The 17,874-nt window shown below is 44.2% G+C and overlaps 1 protein-coding gene across 4 annotated transcripts in view; it reads right to left on the bottom strand.

Annotated features, from left to right (window-relative positions):
• Positions 1–17,874, bottom strand: part of TCEA1 (transcription elongation factor A1) — a 65,612-nt gene that overhangs the window by 46,868 nt on the left and 870 nt on the right. For 2 of the 4 annotated variants that reach the window (XM_038391614.2, XM_043507861.1), the window contains exon 2: positions 4,421–4,483. In XM_038391614.2, coding sequence (XP_038247542.1) covers positions 4,421–4,483 — 63 coding nt within the window. Of the gene's footprint in view, positions 1–1,050; positions 1,143–4,420; positions 4,489–16,995; positions 17,482–17,874 lie in introns of those variants that run through there. The other 2 variants (XM_043507862.1, XM_038391617.2) reach the window with 2 other exon arrangements.

Below are 17,874 nucleotides of genomic sequence, written 5' to 3'. Positions count from 1 at the left end.
GGCCATGTTTATTGTCTGTTTCCTTGCCCTCAAAGACAGATTAAGAACCATTGCTCAAATTTCCCAGAACAATTCATCTTCAGACAGACTACTGAGTATTTCAGCCTGAAAAAGAGGAAAGTTAAAAAATTCTATAAGAGAGGTTGTTTACAATGAAAGCTATTATGCAACCGAAATTACAGCAATGGCTTGTCAAAACTTTATTTAAAATATTAAAATGATTTATAGATGTTTGCATAGTATTAGAAATTATGAATTTCATAAATTTGATCAATTTAGTTCAATAGGTCTTAGGTGGGATTTTCACAAGCAATTAAGTGACTTCAAAGCACAAATCCAATTTACTTCCCATGAGATGTGCTCCTAAGTCATTTAAACTCCTTAGAACAATTGCTTTCAACCTGTGGTCTATGGACCGCTGGGGGTCTGCAGGCTATGTCTAAGCGGTCCATGAAAGGTTACTAATGAAAATAAAGTTTCATGTCCCAGAAAAGGCATTCCATTTTTCTGATCAACCAAAAGCATGTCCATACCCCCACCTAAAGGTCAAATCCCAGAAGCGTTGTCATTACCACAGATGCCCAATTTAGTGCCCTTTCTCAGGCTGCATCAAATGCCGTGCCAAGGACCTGCAACATTTATAGTTGAATTTTGCTCAGTCATTTTTCAGTCTAAGACTTCTGTGGTAGGGGTCTGCAGACCACATGTTAAATTTCCAAAGGGGTCCGCACCTCTATTTGAAATTTTTTAGGGGTCTGCAAATGAAAAACGGTTGAAAACCACTGCCTTACAAAATCCCACCCTTTGGCAAATAGCTTGGAGAAAAGCTAAAATATTGACGGAGACGATCCTAAAACATAACAAAGAATTTTACTAACATTCTGTCCTTTGTGACTTATATATTGTATACACGATAAACTAGTTTACTAAAACTCCAAGGGCAACTGCCACCTACAGTGTTAGGAAGAGATTTTTCTACAGTCCATTCCTTTTATAACTTAGTGGGTGGGGTATAATCTCAATTTAGCACAATAATTTGGTATTTCTTACTTTAATATACTCCCAAGTTATTCAGGGGTCTATCGATGTAGAGGGATATTTTTCCAATTTCCCCTCTTCCTCCTGCTCCAAAACTGAAACATCTGCCAAAAAAAATTTAATACAGTTGTCTAATTTGATCTCAGATTACTTTCTGCTAAAAAAAAAAAAAAAATAGCAACCTTGCTTATATAATGCTATCCTGTCTTTATTGCCAAATTTTAACAAAGGTTCAGTTACTCTTACTTCAAGTCATTTAAGCCATTAATGCAATGTGTATTTCTCATATTGCTTTTAATAAGCTCACTTTTTTTGCATTCCTTTTTGTGTTCTTGTCAAAGAAAAGAGACCTTCAAACATCTTAGGATCTAGCTGCTATGACTATTTATTCTATTTAACCTTGTAATGGCCTGGTATTACTATTTTTCTTCTTTAAGGAGAAAATTAGGAGGGTTATTTTTAATTCCTATTGGAAGTGTTACACATTTGTTCCTCTACCCCATGCCCTCCACCCAATCAAAATCCCAGTATCACATTTTTGTAAGCAACAAGGAATATGACAACTGCTCAAGTTTCTAAGCAGGTGATTCCTGCAAGGTTTTATTAAAAGGAAAGTCATCAAATAACCTCAGGCCTCAGAACTGGGAAATATGACTTAAAAAAATGTGTAATTATTAAATTTTAGACTAAAGGAAATGAGAGGCATGTTTGGCAGAGAAATGCATTGGTCAAAATGTAGCATGATATGGCTTATACAGAGCAGTGATGAAAATCTTAACCTATCTGGCTTATTTCCTCGAAGTCTTAACAAATTAAGCACTTTATTAAGCACAATGAAGTAAACGATCCACTGTGATTTTTTCCAAAGATATTCCAATCTTTATACTTCTTGGGGGGGGGGGAAATGTGGTGAGGAGAAGCTTCTTTCTTTTATAGATCCCATAAATGTCAAGATAGGATAGGCAATATAGGAAAGGTGAAATCCATTGGACAGTGATAGTGCCATCCTTCCCTAAGAGGGAGCTACCTATCAGCTCAGAGAGCAAAGAACACAATGTTATTTTGTTTGGTGGGTTTTTCCAGTATCTTAACCTTATATGTAAGCCATAAGAAAAATCCATAATTAAGTCAAATCTGAAATCTTAGCTTAATATAAAGTTACAAGCAACAAGAAACTGAGAATTATAAATTATGTTTTGGCACAACAGATTGGCATTTTTGGCCTAAAAGTATGGCATTTCCTTCTTTGACAATTTAATCCAATTTATAGCAATAGAGAGGTAAAGGAGATAGGTTAGCAATGTACGTATCAGGTATGAAATTGATATTTCTTTGTAACTCTGAATTGGAATCCCAGTCATCAATTTGGATGCAGTTAAAACAAAGACCATGCTTAATCCACATGGACCTTGAAGGTGTCTTGCACTAAGCGTGGAATTTGTCCTGCTGGTTTTGGTCAAAGTTTCTCCATCCTACCTCAGGCTTTCAATCATGGCACTGTGCACCAGTTTAACTACATGGCCGCCACCTTCCCACCTCATAGATGGGTGGACTCTGGCAGTAGAGGAATTTATACATAGTTTGTAAAGTACTTTTGGATCCTTCATAGACTTCCATAGCTAATAAAATTATTTGCATTTAGTATGTCAAGTGGCAAATATAAAACTTTTTAAAAACTGATGGTATTTTTCTGCAATGTTAACTCATCCACATTGGATGCATGTAGTCTTTTCAAATCTCTTTTCTGTAAAGAGTAACAATATAATTTATAAATGTAGTCCACAAAATATACAGGATGTACAATGTGGCAAGGCTAGCGCTGCCACTGAAACCTTAAAATTAATCAGGAAATGCAAATATCTGTGCAACCTTAATGATAAGGTGTCATTTGGGGAGACTGCATTTTACGTACAACGTCTCTAATTAAAATTGTCACAGCGGCAGTGTGCACTGCAATGTCACAAAGGAGACAGGCCTTCATTAGACTCTGGTAAAAATCTTAGCTGCCTATTGAGTTTATCACAATTATTATACATCCAACTATTTTAGCCCAAGAGCTTATTCACTGCTGAGTAACATGCAAGTTTCATAGTCCATCTGCTTTTAATCATACACATAAAGTGTAGAAATTCTTCTCTTAACAGAGTGGGGAAAAAACCATTCAGCTTCATCACTCAGACACAGTTAGTAGGGTTTACTTTAAACTTACAACCACCAAAAATTCATTTTTTGGCTGAAACTAGATTATCGAAAGCATTCTATTAAAGTTATAAGCAAGTAAAACTGAGTTGTACTTGAAACAATCCTCCAACCTTAATTATAGCACTTGCTACCAAGAGCTACAATTATTAAGTACAATGCCATTACTTTAAAAGTGTTGCTTCCTCATGGGACAATGCCAAGAGCTTTGCAGATTCTGGAAAATTTCATCATCAAAGATCTTTTTCCCCTCTCGATGAAAGATTACTTGTGGCCCAATTAAAGCCTAGTTTTCAATTAAAGGCATACCTGAAAATAGGTAAAGCTCAAAAAGAGAGCTAGATTGTACACCACTCTCACCTACCCAGATGTAAGGGGGAGCAAGGGAATATTAGGCTCCCCCACACCTTCCTGCATAGCTGTATAAGACTTACCCTATTCACAGACTTAGATACAGGGAAAGCAGGAAGGGGCTCCGTACCCAACATATCCCCCCTGTGAACAAACAAGGGCAGGGCAAACCTATGGCTCCACTCACTTATGATCTGATCGGTGGAGCTGACTGGATCCAAGAGGCAGAGAGCATGCTACACCTATAAAGGGTTGTAATAGGTTTCTCTCCTTCCTTAGTGCAAGAGCACAGCAGATTTGTGCCTCCAATATAATCTCTGAGACACCCTACTAATAGGCCGACATAGTTGATAAGCTGCCTTTTGCTTGGGCTGTGCCTCAATGCACAATCTTTCTAGCCCATATAACTGAAACAGAAAAGTTTTAAAAGCATCTGCAAGGGCTTGCTTCTAGACAAGAGCTAATCTAAAAGAGTTGCCATAAGTTGGTGTGGAGGAAAAGACTACATAGTAACTGTGGTTCTTTGAGATAGTTTGTCTGTATGTATTTCAGTTATGGTGGTGCATGCAAACTGACAGAAAGACTCAGTCTAGGTAAATGGACAATATATTGTTTTATTATTTGCAAAGCAGCACAGTACTTGACAGATAAAGAAGCAGTTCCCTACCCCAAAGATCTTGTAATCTAAGTGAAACCTTTTCAGTTGTACTCTGATGCAAGGAACAGAGAATATTCTGGTGGATTTCAGATCTGAATCTAAGAATCTATTGGGTTTTATTTTTGCCATTTGAAAGCTCATATTTAAAATATAACAGCAATGTAAAAAGTTTACCTGTAACAACTCAAGGGTCATAGGTATATTCTTAAGCTCCTTTAGCAAATCCAGTGCCCCAGCCTGTAAAAATGCATAAAAGTATTATTCAAAATGTATTTTATTTCCTACACAGTTAACTTCTAAAATGTTTAGCAGAACACAAGTGATCTCTCTTTCAACCCCCATGGTATAAGTTTTCGTTTTGTGAAAGGTTCCAGATTGATAACTCTGAAAACTTAAATCCTATTTATCCACAGAACAAGCTTAGCACAAGAAGTGACACTGCAAGTTTCTCCAGACTCTTAACATCAATGTGCCTCAACCCCAATCTGGAGATGCTATCTTGGGGGTGAGAGCAATTTAGTCCCACACCATTTAGTTTTTGGTCTCTCTATTAAGATTACCATGTAATGCCATTTGTGGGAGTGGTTAAAGTCACATCAATACTTATTCCTTGGGAAGTGGATTTACAGCAGACTCATTTCACTCAAGTTCACCAGACCACATCACACAGCAGCATGTTTCAGTCCTTAATGAACTGGGCTAAAATTAGAATAAGCAACCCGAAGATGAAGGCTCTATACATCCCATTACCAATCCTTAGGTAACCAGTTCCTCTACCAGAAATATTTCTAACTGGAATTATGTTGCATGGGCAGAATATATTTCTTTAAAGGTATCAAACACGGATAGCCAGATTACAGTATTTTACTACACACAAGTGTAGTTTTCCCCTTTAATCAGAAAGCCTTCTTCCCCTCTATTAATTTTCTAATATTAGTTAACTGCAATGAAGCTACATTCTACTTGCCACAAAAAGCAAACTTGTTCTGAGCTTCAGTCATTTAGAAGCCAGCACACCAAACAGGTATAGTTTAGTTTAATTATAGAAAAGGGAGCAGCAAAGAATAGACAATGTAAAGAGTATTCCATAATAAATACTAAAGTTGTATAAAAATATAGAAGAAAAGAGTAGTAATGCATGTAAAATTATTAACAAATTGTTTGGAAACTGAAACTTCTTGGAAAATACACTTTCCTGAACTACTATAGGTATGAGGAAAAGTTCCACTAGCCATTCTTAAAATTTGGGGTCTAGAATGATTTCTAAACACGAAACTTACTGAACTAAAATAAGGTTTCAGAGTAGCAGCCGTGTTAGTCTGTATTCGCAAAAAGAAAAGGAGTACCCGTGGCACCTTAGAGACTAACAAATTTATTAGAGCATAAGCTTTCGTGAGCTACAGCTCACTTCATCGGATGCATTTGGTGGAAAAAGCAGAGGAGAGATTTATATACACACACACACACACACAGAGAACATGAAACAATGGGTTTATCATACACACTGTAAGGAGAGTGATCACTTAAGATAAGCCATCACCAGCAGCAGGGGGGGAAAGGAGGAAAACCTTTCATGGTGACAAGCAAGGTAGGCAAATTCCAGCAGTTAACAAGAATATCAGAGGAACAGTGGGGGGTGGGGTGGGAGGGAGAAATACCATGGGGAAATAGTTTTACTTTGTGTAATGACTCATCCACTCCCAGTCTCTATTCAAGCCTAAGTTAATTGTATCCAGTTTGCAAATTAATTCCAATTCAGCAGTCTCTCCTTGGAGTCTGTTTTTGAAGCTTTTTTGTTGAAGGATAGCCACTCTTAGGTCTGTGATCGAGTGACCAGAGAGATTGAAGTGTTCTCCAACTGGTTTTTGAATGTTATAATTCTTGACGTCTGATTTGTGTCCATTCATTCTTTTACGGAGAGACTGTCCAGTTTGGCCAATGTACATGGCAGAGGGGCATTGCTGGCACATGATGGCATATATCACATTGGTAGATGCGCAGGTGAACGAGCCTCTGATAGTGTGGCTGATGTGATTAGGCCCTATGATGGTATCCCCTGAATAGATATGTGGACAGAGTTGGCAACGGGCTTTGTTGCAAGGATAGGTTCCTGGGTTAGTGGTTCTGTTGTGTGGTGTGTGGTTGCTGGTGAGTCCACCGTTCCTCTGATATTCTTGTTAACTGCTGGAATTAGCCTACCTTGCTTGTCACCATGAAAGGTTTTCCTCCTTTCCCCCCCCTGCTGCTGGTGATGGCTTATCTTAAGTGATCACTCTCCTTACAGTAAAAAGAAAGGAGTACTTGTGGCACCTTAGAGACTAACAAATTTGCTGTAGCTCACGAAAGCTTATGCTCTAATAAATTTGTTAGTCTCTAAGGTGCCACAAGTACTCCTTTTCTTTTTGCGAATACAGACTAACACGGCTGCTACTCTGAAACCTCTCCTTACAGTGTGTATGATAAACCCATTGTTTCATGTTCTCTGTGTGTGTGTGTATATAAATCTCTCCTCTGCTTTTTCCACCAAATGCATCCGATGAAGTGAGCTGTAGCTCATGAAAGCTTATGCTCTAATAAATTTGTTAGTCTCTAAGGTGCCACGGGTACTCCTTTTCTTTAAACTAAGTGTGACAATATTTGTAAAGTTAGTTACACAGTAATGGTCTGTTCTATTAAAGGGAGCTGCCATTTAAATCTAGTAAGAATACTTCCCCTTACCTTTCCTTCTCTAAATTTACTGAATTGTCTTTGAATTTTGAAAATTCGTATGTGCAACATTACCTCTGCCCACCTGCTCTTATGCATTTCAATAAGTACATTCATTACACCGATATAAAAATAAAATAGTACACATTTTTAACTAAGGCTACAGGTAATGTGCAACCGAATAATGAATAGTACACATTTCAATTTAATTACAATCTTATTGGAGGAATAATATAACGTATCAGAGACAAGTGTTGCATGTTATAAAGTGTAGTATACCAATACAATCTTGTGTGATCACTGCCAGTTGAAAAAACTACATATTACTACTGTTGATTAAGCTGAGCCCTGGTCTACACTATGAGTTTAGGTCGAATTTAGCAGCGTTAGATGGATTTAACCCTGCACCCCTCCACACGACAAAGCCATTTTTTTCGACTTAAAGGGCTCTTAAAACTCGATTTCTGTACTCCTCCCCCAACGAGGGGTTTAGCACTGAAATCAACCTTGCCGGGTCAAATTTGGGGTAGTGTGGTCGCAATTTGATGGTATTGGCCTCCAGGAGCTATCCCAGAGTGCTCCATTGTGACCACTCTGGACAGCGCTCTCAACTCAGATGCACTGGCCAGGTAGAGAGGAAAAGGCCCGCGAACTTCTGAATCTCATTTCCTGTTTGGCCAGCGTGGCAAGCTGCAGGAGAGTGTAGATCTCATCAGCAGAGATGACCATGATGGAGTCCCAGAATTGCAAAAGAGCTCCAGCATGGACTGAACGGGAAGTACGGGATCTGATCGCTGTATGGGGAGACAAATCCGTGCTATCAGAACTCCGTTCCAAAAGACGAAATGCCCAAATATTTGAAAACAATCTCCAAGGGCACGGAGGACAGAGGCTATAACAGGGACCTGCAGCAGTGCCGCATGAAACTTAAGGAGCTCAGGCAAGGCTACCAAAAACCAGAAAGGCAAACAGCAGCTTGGGGTCAGAGCTCCAGATATGCCGCTTCTATGATGAGCTGCATGCCATTCTAGGGGATGCAGCCACCACTATCCCATCCCTGTACTTTGACTACATCAATGGATTATCACGCAACATGGATGCGCATTTTGGGGACTAGGAAGATGAGAAGGAGGCTGAAGATAGCATACAGCAAGCAAGTGGAGAAACCATTTTCCCCGAGAGCCAGGAACTGTTTCTCACCCTGGGCCTCGAGCCAGTACACCCCGAACCCACCCAAGGCGGGCTTCCGGACCCATCAGACAGAGAAGGAACCTCTGGTGAGTGTACCTTTGTAAATATAATATATGGTATGAAAGCAAGCATGTTTAATGATTAATTTGTCCTGAAGACTTGGGATGCATTCGTGGCCAGTACAGCTACTGGAGAAGTCTGTTAATATGTCTGGGAATGGAGCAGAAATCCTCTAGGGACATTTCCATAAAGGTCTCCTGGATGGTCACTCCTCACGGTCACCTGGTTGAAATAGGGTAATTTTATTAAGGGGACATTCAGAGGTGGCCATTCCTGCTGGGCTGTGTCCCTGTAGCTGAACAGAAATCTTCCCCGCTATTAGCCACACGGTGGGGGGAGGGGTGAAGCCATCATCCCAGAGAATTGGGGGTGGGGGGGTTAGTTGGGTTTGTGCTGCACGTTAACCTGAAAACCGCAGCCCCTCCTTTTAAATTGCCAACCCATTTTAAATGGCCAACCCAATGGCTGCTTGGTATGGGAAATGAGGGCGCTGCTGTTTGAAACCATTCCCACATGTTATGAAGGTAAAAGAAGTCAAAAGACTGTGGCTTACCATGGCTGCCTGCAAGCCGAATTCTGTTGCCCGGCCCTGCGTGTGTGATCTCTCACACCAAACCAGCAGACCCTCAATATAAGAGGCAAAATACGATCTTGTACCGAAAGCACATTTGCTATGTAACGTTAATAGCAAGGTTCAGCGTGAAAGAGTCTACCCATTGTTCTCTAAAATGTGTCTTTAACTATTACTCTCCCTTTTTCCCCCCTCCTGCAACTGCAAATGTTTCAACACTCACACTATCATCTCCATCCCAGAGGCTAGCGAAGATTAGAAGGCGAAAAAAAAAACGCACTCGCAAAGAAATGTTCCGAGTTCATGCAGTCCTCCCACACTGAAAGATCCTAGCAGAATGTGTGGAGGTAAGCAATGTCAGAGTCCAGGAAAGCACAATATGAACACAAGGACAGGTGGCGGGTTGAAGATAAGTGGCATCAGCTTGCTGACAGAGGCCAAGAGGCAATGCTGAGGCTACTGGAGGATCAAACTGATATGCTCCAGCGTATGGTTGAGCTGCAGGAAAGGCAGGAGCATAGACCGCCGCTATAGCCCCTGTGTAACCAACTATCCTCCTCCCCAAGTTCCATAGCCTCCTCACCCAGACACCCAAGAATGTGATGGGGGGGCCTCCAGGCACTCAAGCACTCCACCCCAGAGTACTGCCCAAGCAACAGAAAGTTGGCATTCAATAAGTTTTAAAGTGCAGTGTGGCCTTGTCCTTCCCTCCTCCCCCACCCCACCCGGTGCTTCCCTCCTCCCCACCCCTCCCGGGCTACTTTGGCAGTGATGAATTAATAAAGAATGTATTAATTCGAAACAACGACTTTATTGCCTCTGCAAGCGGTGATTGAAGGGGGGAGGGGAGGGGAGGGGAGGGCGGTTGGCTTACAGGGAAAGAGAGTGAACCAAGGGGGCGAGTTTTCATCAAGAAGAAAACCAACTTTCACACCGTAGCCTGGCCATTCCTGAAACTGGTTTTCAAAGCTTCTCTGATGCACACCACACCCTCCTGTACTCTTCTAACCGCCCTGGTGTCTGGCTGTGCATAATCAGCAGCCAGACGATTTGCCTTAACCTCCCACCCTGCCATAAACATCTCCCCCTTACTCTCACAGATATTGTGGAGCGCACAGCAAGCAAGAACAATGGGAATATTGGTTTCGCTGAGGTCTAATCGAGTCAGTAATCTGCGCCAGCAAGCTTTTAAACGTCCAAATGCACATTCTACCGCTATTCTGCACTTGCTCAGCCTGTAGTTGAACAGCTCCTGACTACTGTTCAGGGTGCCTGTGTATGGTTTCATGAGCCATGGCATTAAGGGGTAGGCTGGGTCCCCAAGGATAACTGTAGGCATTTCAACATCCCCAACAGTTATTTTCTGGTCTGGGAAGAAAGTCCCTTGCTGCAGCTGTTGAAACAGACCAGAGTTCCTGAAGATGCGAGCGTCATGTACCTTTCCCAGCCATTACACGTTGATGTTGGTGAAACGTCCCTTGTGATCCACCAGTGCTTGCAGCACCACTGAAAAGTACCCCTGGCGGTTTATGTATTTGCTGCCTTGGTGGTCCCGGTGCCAAGATAGGGATATGGGTTCTGTCTATTGCCTCAACACAGGGAATCCCATTGCAGCAAAGCCATCCACTATGACCTGCACATTTCCCAGACTCATTACCCTTGATAGCAGCAACTCAGTGATTGCGTTGGCTACTTGCATCACAGCAGCCCCCATTCCAAGTTGATTCCCGACTGACCGGTAGCTGTCTGGCATTGCAAGCTTCCACAGGGCTATTGCCACTCGCTTGTGAACTGTGAGGGCTGCTCTTATCTTTGTATTCTTGCACTTCAGGGCAGGGGAAAGCAAGTCACAAAGTTCTATGAAAGTGCCCTTACGCAAGCGAAAGTTTCGCAGCCACTGGGAATCGTCCCAGACCTGCAACACTATGCGGTCCCACCAGTCTGTGCTTGTTTCCCGGGCCCAGAATCGGCGTTCCACGGCATGAACCTGCCCCATTACCACCATGATGTCCAAATTGCCAGGGCCCATACTTTGAGAGAAGTCTGTGTCCATGTCCTCATCACTCTCGTCACCACGTTGCCATCGCCTCCTTGCCTGCTTTTGCAGTTCTGCATATACTGCTGAATAATGTGCATGGACTTTACAACGCTCATAACTGGCACGGTGATCTGAGCGGGCTCCATGCTTGCCGTGGTATGGCATCTGCAGGAGAGCAGAGTGGCAGCGGCAGGCGATGACTATGCTGACAGCAATATGGCACCCACACAGAAAAAGGTGCAAAACTATTGTCGGCCATTGCTTTCACGGAGGGAGGGAGGGGGGAGCAAGGGGTAGGTAGCAGCAGATGGTGTACTACGACTGCTAGCTGTCGTCATCTCCTGGGTGCTCACCAGCAGACGGTGCAGTATGACTGTAGCCGTCATCGTTTCCAGGCAGACTGAATCTCCATGAGCGGGCAGGTCTGACAACATGTACCCAGAACTATCCTCGACAATGTTTTTGCCCCATCAGGCATTGGGATCTCAACCCGGAATTCCAATGGGTGGCGGAGACTGCGAGAACTGTGGGATAGCTACCCACAGTGCAACGCTCCGGAAGTTGATGCTAGCCTTGGTTCTGTGGACATACTCTGCTGACTTAATGCTCTTAAGTGGGGACACACGCAATCGACTGTATAAAATCGATTTCTAAAAAACTGACTTCTATAGATTTGACCTAATTTCATAGTTTAGACATACCCTGAAGATATTAGTTCAGCACAGCAGCAATTTAACAAGCCAATTTATTGTTAACAGAGTAACAATAATCTACCCATGAAAAGTGGATGTCCATGTTGATGTTATACTTTTCAATTCATCACAAGTCAAATTTCAGACAACTAGGATACTACAGCTCAATGTTCTGTTATAAGCCATAGAGAAAGATTTTCAATGGTAGGTTAAATAAAGTCATCCCTTCCTGATTCAGGGCTCAAAAAGTGTCCTTGGAAATGTTTACACATAGACATATACATCAGTCAAATTGTTTTCAGTTGCAGCAATGCATCAAGATTTTATTCAAATGCTACAACACAGTGTTTTTTAAAAGGGATACTGTCAGCATAAAAATCAAAAACTGACTAAAAAGACTTTCCATAAAGAGCAGTTCATACTGTGGAAAAATAGGTAAATATGAAGTTTCTGTCAGACTCTGTTATTTGTGTGTGAGAGGGATCACTTATCAATTCAGCTTCATCCTCCGATAAAATTATAATCTTATATGTGACTGTTTGGAACATTTCAGGAACGGTCTGTATAGTACAGGGACAGGCAAACAGCCAGGCATGGCCCAGCCCCGCCCCCTATCCAACCCCCCCTACTTCTCGCCCCCTGGGGACCCCTGCCCCATCCACCACCCCCTGCTCTGTCTCCTGACCCCCCCCCCGGACCCTCTCCACCTAACTGCCCCCTGCTATCGCATCCAACCCCTCTCTCCTTCTGACTGCCCCCCCGGAACCCCTGTCCCCATTCAACCCCCGTTTCCCGCCCTCTGACCGTCCCGACCCCTTACCCACACCCCCGGCCCCTGACCACCCCCCAAACTCCCCTGCCCTTTATCCAATCCCCGCACTCCCTGCCTCCTTACCACGCTGCCTGGAGCGCCGGTGGCTGGTGGCATGGCTGCACCAAGACAGGCAGCTGCACCATGCAGCACAGAGCAACGAGTCAGGCCGGGCTCTGCAGCTGCGCTGCCCCAGGAGCTCACAGCCCCACCGCCCAGACCATTGCACTGGTGGCGCAATAAGCTGAAGCTGCGCAGAGGGGGGGCGGGAAGCCGGGGAGGGGCCAGGGGCTAGGCTTAGAGCCAGGAACCGAGCCATAGTTTGCCCACCTCTGGTATAGTGTGTCATTAATTTAGTATTCTGACTATATTGCATGATCAAGTGAGAACGTACTGCAAGATTTGAAAAGAAATACAATACCAACCAAGAGCAACCACTCATGGGAGTTAGCAAAAGTGATCTCTTCTAAGAGGTAGTCTCTCTTCAAAGGTTTCAGAGTAGCAGCCGTGTTAGTCTGTGTTCGCAAAAAGAAAAGGAGTACTTGTGGCACCTTAGAGACTAACAAATTTATTAGAGCATAAGCTTTCGTGAGCTACAGCTCACTTCATCGGATGCATTTGGTGGAAAAAACAGAGGAGAGATTTATATACACACACACAGAGAACATGAAACAATGGATTTATCATACACACTGTAAGGAGAGTGATCACTTAAGATAAGCCATCACCAGCAGCAGGGGGGGAAAGGAGGAAAACCTTTCATGGTGACAAGCAAGGTAGGCAAATTCCAGCAGTTAACAAGAATATCAGAGGAACAGTGGGGGGTGGGGTGGGAGGGAGAAATACCATGGGGAAATAGTTTTACTTTGTGTAATGACTCATCCATTCCCAGTCTCTATTCAAGCCTAAGTTAATTGTATCCAGTTTGCAAATTAATTCCAATTCAGCAGTCTCTCGTTGGAGTCTGTTTTTGAAGCTTTTTTGTTGAAGGATAGCCACTCTTAGGTCTGTGATCGAGTGACCAGAGAGATTGAAGTGTTCTCCAACTGGTTTTTGAATGTTATAATTCTTGACGTCTGATTTGTGTCCATTCATTCTTTTACGGAGAGACTGTCCAGTTTGGCCAATGTACATGGCAGAGGGGCATTGCTGGCACATGATGGCATATATCACATTGGTAGATGCGCAGGTGAACGAGCCTCTGATAGTGTGGCTGATGTGATTAGGCCCTATGATGGTATCCCCTGAATAGATATGTGGACAGAGTTGGCAACGGGCTTTGTTGCAAGGATAGGTTCCTGGATTAGTGGTTCTGTTGTGTGGTGTGTGGTTGCTGGTGAGTATTTGCTTCAGATTGGGGGGCTGTCTGTAAGCAAGGACTGGCCTGTCTCCCAAGATCTGTGAGAGTGATGGCTCGTCCTTCAGGATAGGTTGTAGATCCTTGATGATGCGTTGGAGAGGTTTTAGTTGGGGGCTGAAGGTGATGGCTAGTGGCGTTCTGTTGTTTTCTTTGTTGGGCCTGTGCTGTAGTAGGTGACTTCTGGGTACTCTTCTGGCTCTGTCAATCTGTTTCTTCACTTCAGCAGGTGGGTATTGTAGTTGTAGGAATGCATGATAGAGATCTTGTAGGTGTTTGTCTCTGTCTGAGGGGTTGGAGCAAATGCGGTTATATCGTAGCGCTTGGCTGTAGACAATAGATCGAGTGGTATGATCTGGATGAAAGCTAGAGGCATGGAGGTAGGAATAGCGGTCAGTAGGTTTCCGATACAGGGTGGTGTTTATGTGACCATCGCTTATTAGCACCGTAGTGTCCAGGAAGTGGATCTCTTGTGTGGACTGGTCCAGGCTGAGGTTGATGGTGGGATGGAAATTGTTGAAATCATGGTGGAATTCCTCAAGAGCTTCTTTTCCATGGGTCCAGATGATGAAGATGTCATCAATGTAGCGCAAGTAGAGTAGGGGCATTAGGGGACGAGAGCTGAGGAAGCGTTGTTCTAAGGCAGCCATAAAAATGTTGGCATACTATGGGGCCATGCGGGTACCCATCGCAGTGCCGCTGATTTGAAGGTATACATTGTCACCAAATGTGAAATAGTTGTGGGTCAGGACAAAGTCACAAAGTTCAGCCACCAGGTTAGCCGTGACAGTATCGGGGATACTGTTCCTGACAGCTTGTAGTCCATCTTTGTGTGGAATGTTGGTGTAGAGGGCTTCTACATCCATAGTGGCCAGGATGGTGTTTTTAGGAAGATCACCAATGGACTGTAGTTTCCTCAGGAAATCGGTGGTGTCTCGAAGATAGCTGGGAGTGCTGGTAACGAAGGGCCTGAGGAGGGAGTCTACATAGCCAGACAATCCTGCTGTCAGGGTGCCAATGCCTGAGATGATGGGGCGTCCAGGATTTCCAGGTTTATGGATCTTGGGTAGCAGATAGAATACTCCAGGTCGGGGCTCCAGGGGTGTGTCTGTGCGGATTTGTTCTTGTGCTTTTTCAGGGAGTTTCTTGAGCAAATGCTGTAGTTTCTTTTGGTAACTCTCAGTGGGATCAGAGGGTAATGGCTTGTAGAAAGTGGTGTTGGAGAGCTGCCTAGTAGCCTCTTGTTCATACTCCGACCTATTCATGATGACGACAGCACCTCCTTTGTCAGCCTTTTTGATTATGATGTCAGAGTTGTTTCTGAGGCTGTGGATGGCACTGTGTTCTGCATGGCTGAGGTTATGGGGTAAGCGATGCTGCTTTTCCACAATTTCAGCTCGTGCACATCGGCGGAAGCAGTCTATGTAGAAATCCAGGCTGCTGTTTCGACCTTCAGGAGGAGTCCACCCAGAATCCTTCTTTTTGTAGTGTTGGCAGGAAGGTCTCTGTGGGTTAATATGTTGGTCAGAGGTGTGTTGGAAATATTCCTTGAGTCTGAGACGTCGAAAATAGGATTCTAGGTCACCACAAGAACTGTATCATGTTCGTGGAGGTGGAGGGGCAAAAGGAGAGGCCCCAAGATAGGACAGATTCTTCTGCTGGGCTAAGAGTATCAGAACCACTAACCCAGGAACCTATCCTTGCAACAAAGCCCGTTGCCAACTCTGTCCACATATCTATTCAGGGGATACCATCATAGGGCCTAATCACATCAGCCACACTATCAGAGGCTCGTTCACCTGCGCATCTACCAATGTGATATATGCCATCATGTACCAGCAATGCCCCTCTGCCATGTACATTGGCCAAACTGGACAGTCTCTACGTAAAAGAATGAATGGACACAAATCAGACGTCAAGAATTATAACATTCAAAAACCAGTTGGAGAACACTTCAATCTCTCTGGTCACTCGATCACAGACCTTAGAGTGGCTATACTTCAACAAAAAAGCTTCAAAAACAGACTCCAACGAGAGACTGCTGAATTGGAATTAATTTGCAAACTGGATACAATTAACTTAGGCTTGAATAGAGACTGGGAATGGATGAGTCATTACACAAAGTAAAACTATTTCCCCATGGTATTTCTCCCTCCCACCCCACCCCCCACTGTTCCTCTGATATTCTTGTTAACTGCTGGAATTAGCCTACCTGCTTGTCACCATGAAAGGTTTTCCTCCTTCCCCCCCCCTGCTGTTGGTGATGGCTTATCTTAAGTGATCACTCTCCTTACACTGTGTATGATAAACCCATTGTTTCATGTTCTCTGTGTGTGTGTATATAAATCTCTCCTCTGTTTTTTCCACCAAATGCATCCGATGAAGTGAGCTGTAGCTCACAAAAGCTTATGCTCTAATAAATTTGTTAGTCTCTAAGGTGCCACAAGTACTCCTTTTCGTTTTTCAAAGGTTTGTACATTAGAGAGGTGGTGTTCTGCTGACTCTGCAAGTCGTCACTCTTGATGGGTGGTCTCTCTGGCAGGTTTTACTGTACCTCACAATTTGGAAAAAAATATTATGGAAAACATAGAAAAGAAAAACCCATTGAGTTGAATCCAGGTGCTCATCCTGTAATTGAGGGTATTACTGTAACTATCTGTGCTTATTGCCCTTGACACGCACATGTGCATGTGGAATGAAATAAGCAGGGAGCAGAAAAAAGAAAACATCAAATGAATAAACAAGGGGGAAGAGAGAGAGAGAAAAACTGAGAATATTCATCCTGTTAGAAAAACGTCAGTCAGACCAAGAACCTTGTGTAGACTAGGAAAGCTACCCGTTGCCACCAATGGGTGTCAGCAATAGGTTCAGCTACACTGGTGCTGAACCTGGTTTAACTGATAGGGTTGATTAAGATACATCAAGGTTACTGAAACAGTACTGAACATAGTTTGTCATGGTCTACAGTCACAATTAGACTAGGTTCAGCACCAGTCAAACCGTAATACATTCCCTGCAACAAGTAATTTTTCTAACACAGACAAGTCTAGGAAGAGCAACCATGGAAACGATATACCTTAGACAGAAAACAAAATTTTGCACACTGCATCTAGTTAAGAAAAATTCTTTAGAAGGGATTCCCAGCAAGCTCATTCCTGAAGACTCAATGAGATTTAGGATTTAACAACCTCGTTAAACACAAAAATCTAACTTTAAACACTGTTGTCTGAATTACTAGGCCATACAGAAAATACCAGTAAATGACACAGTAAGGTTGGTATTATTTCTCAAAGCTTCATAGTTCACCTGAACAGGTTAACAGACTGTCCCTGGAATCTCGCAGTGACATGAGATAAGCATTCCGTGTTAAGTGCCCAAGTTATGTGGTGCTTCACATGAGCAAATTGAGATCTTTAACCCTCGAGAACCTAGCTGTCTATTTGAGCTAACCACTGGGATTCCAAGCGTTCTGTGACACTCCACCTCCATTCATCCGGCACCAGCTGCTGCTTGTGTTTGTTAACCTAGTAAGTACGTCTAGCTTTAGCATTTGCATAGAGTAAACGATATGAAGGGGCTCAGCTGCCAGCCTCTGCTGCGCTGGGGGCCGTGTCGGAGGGTTGGTACAGCTAATCCCCAGCGCCACAGCTACTCTCTCCATTGTTCAGTTCGGGTTTTAACATCTCACGTGACATGCTAGCGATGGACGGCAACGGGTGTAATCCGACCGGTCTGCCAGCCCGGGCTGCGAGGCGTCCCCGGGGCTCCCCGGCGAGCCCGCCACTTGCTGAGCCGTCCCCTCCCCAAGCCCATCGAGCCTGCTGCTTCGCTCCCGGTCCGCTCGCTGGCGGCTGGGGAGCTCGCGAGGGGCTCGTATTCCCTGGGCCCAGCAGCGCCCGGTGACACGGCCCGGGCACAGCCCAGGCGGGGCAGGGGGTTTCTCGGGAAGGGGAGAAGAGGCCCCGGCCCGCACACACTGGAACAAGCCCTCTCAGCAGCACAGGAGGCGCAGGGGGCTGGCCAAGGGGAGACCCGGTGCCGGAGGGCGGCAGCGCCCGGCTCAGCGGCGGGGCTTACGGACCAATCCGGCTCCCAACTGTCCGAACGGGCACCGGGAGCAGACCGAGTTCGCCCAGAGGGGAGAAGGAGCGCGAGGCACCTTCGGGGGACGGTTGGGGGCGTGCGCGAGCGCGGGGCCTCAC

This window comes from Dermochelys coriacea, chromosome 2, assembly GCF_009764565.3.
Source record: "Dermochelys coriacea isolate rDerCor1 chromosome 2, rDerCor1.pri.v4, whole genome shotgun sequence".
In the NCBI taxonomy this organism is placed as follows: Eukaryota; Metazoa; Chordata; order Testudines; family Dermochelyidae; genus Dermochelys; species Dermochelys coriacea.
Note: the sequence above shows the minus strand (reverse complement) of the source record. Positions and strands in the feature narration are given on the sequence as shown.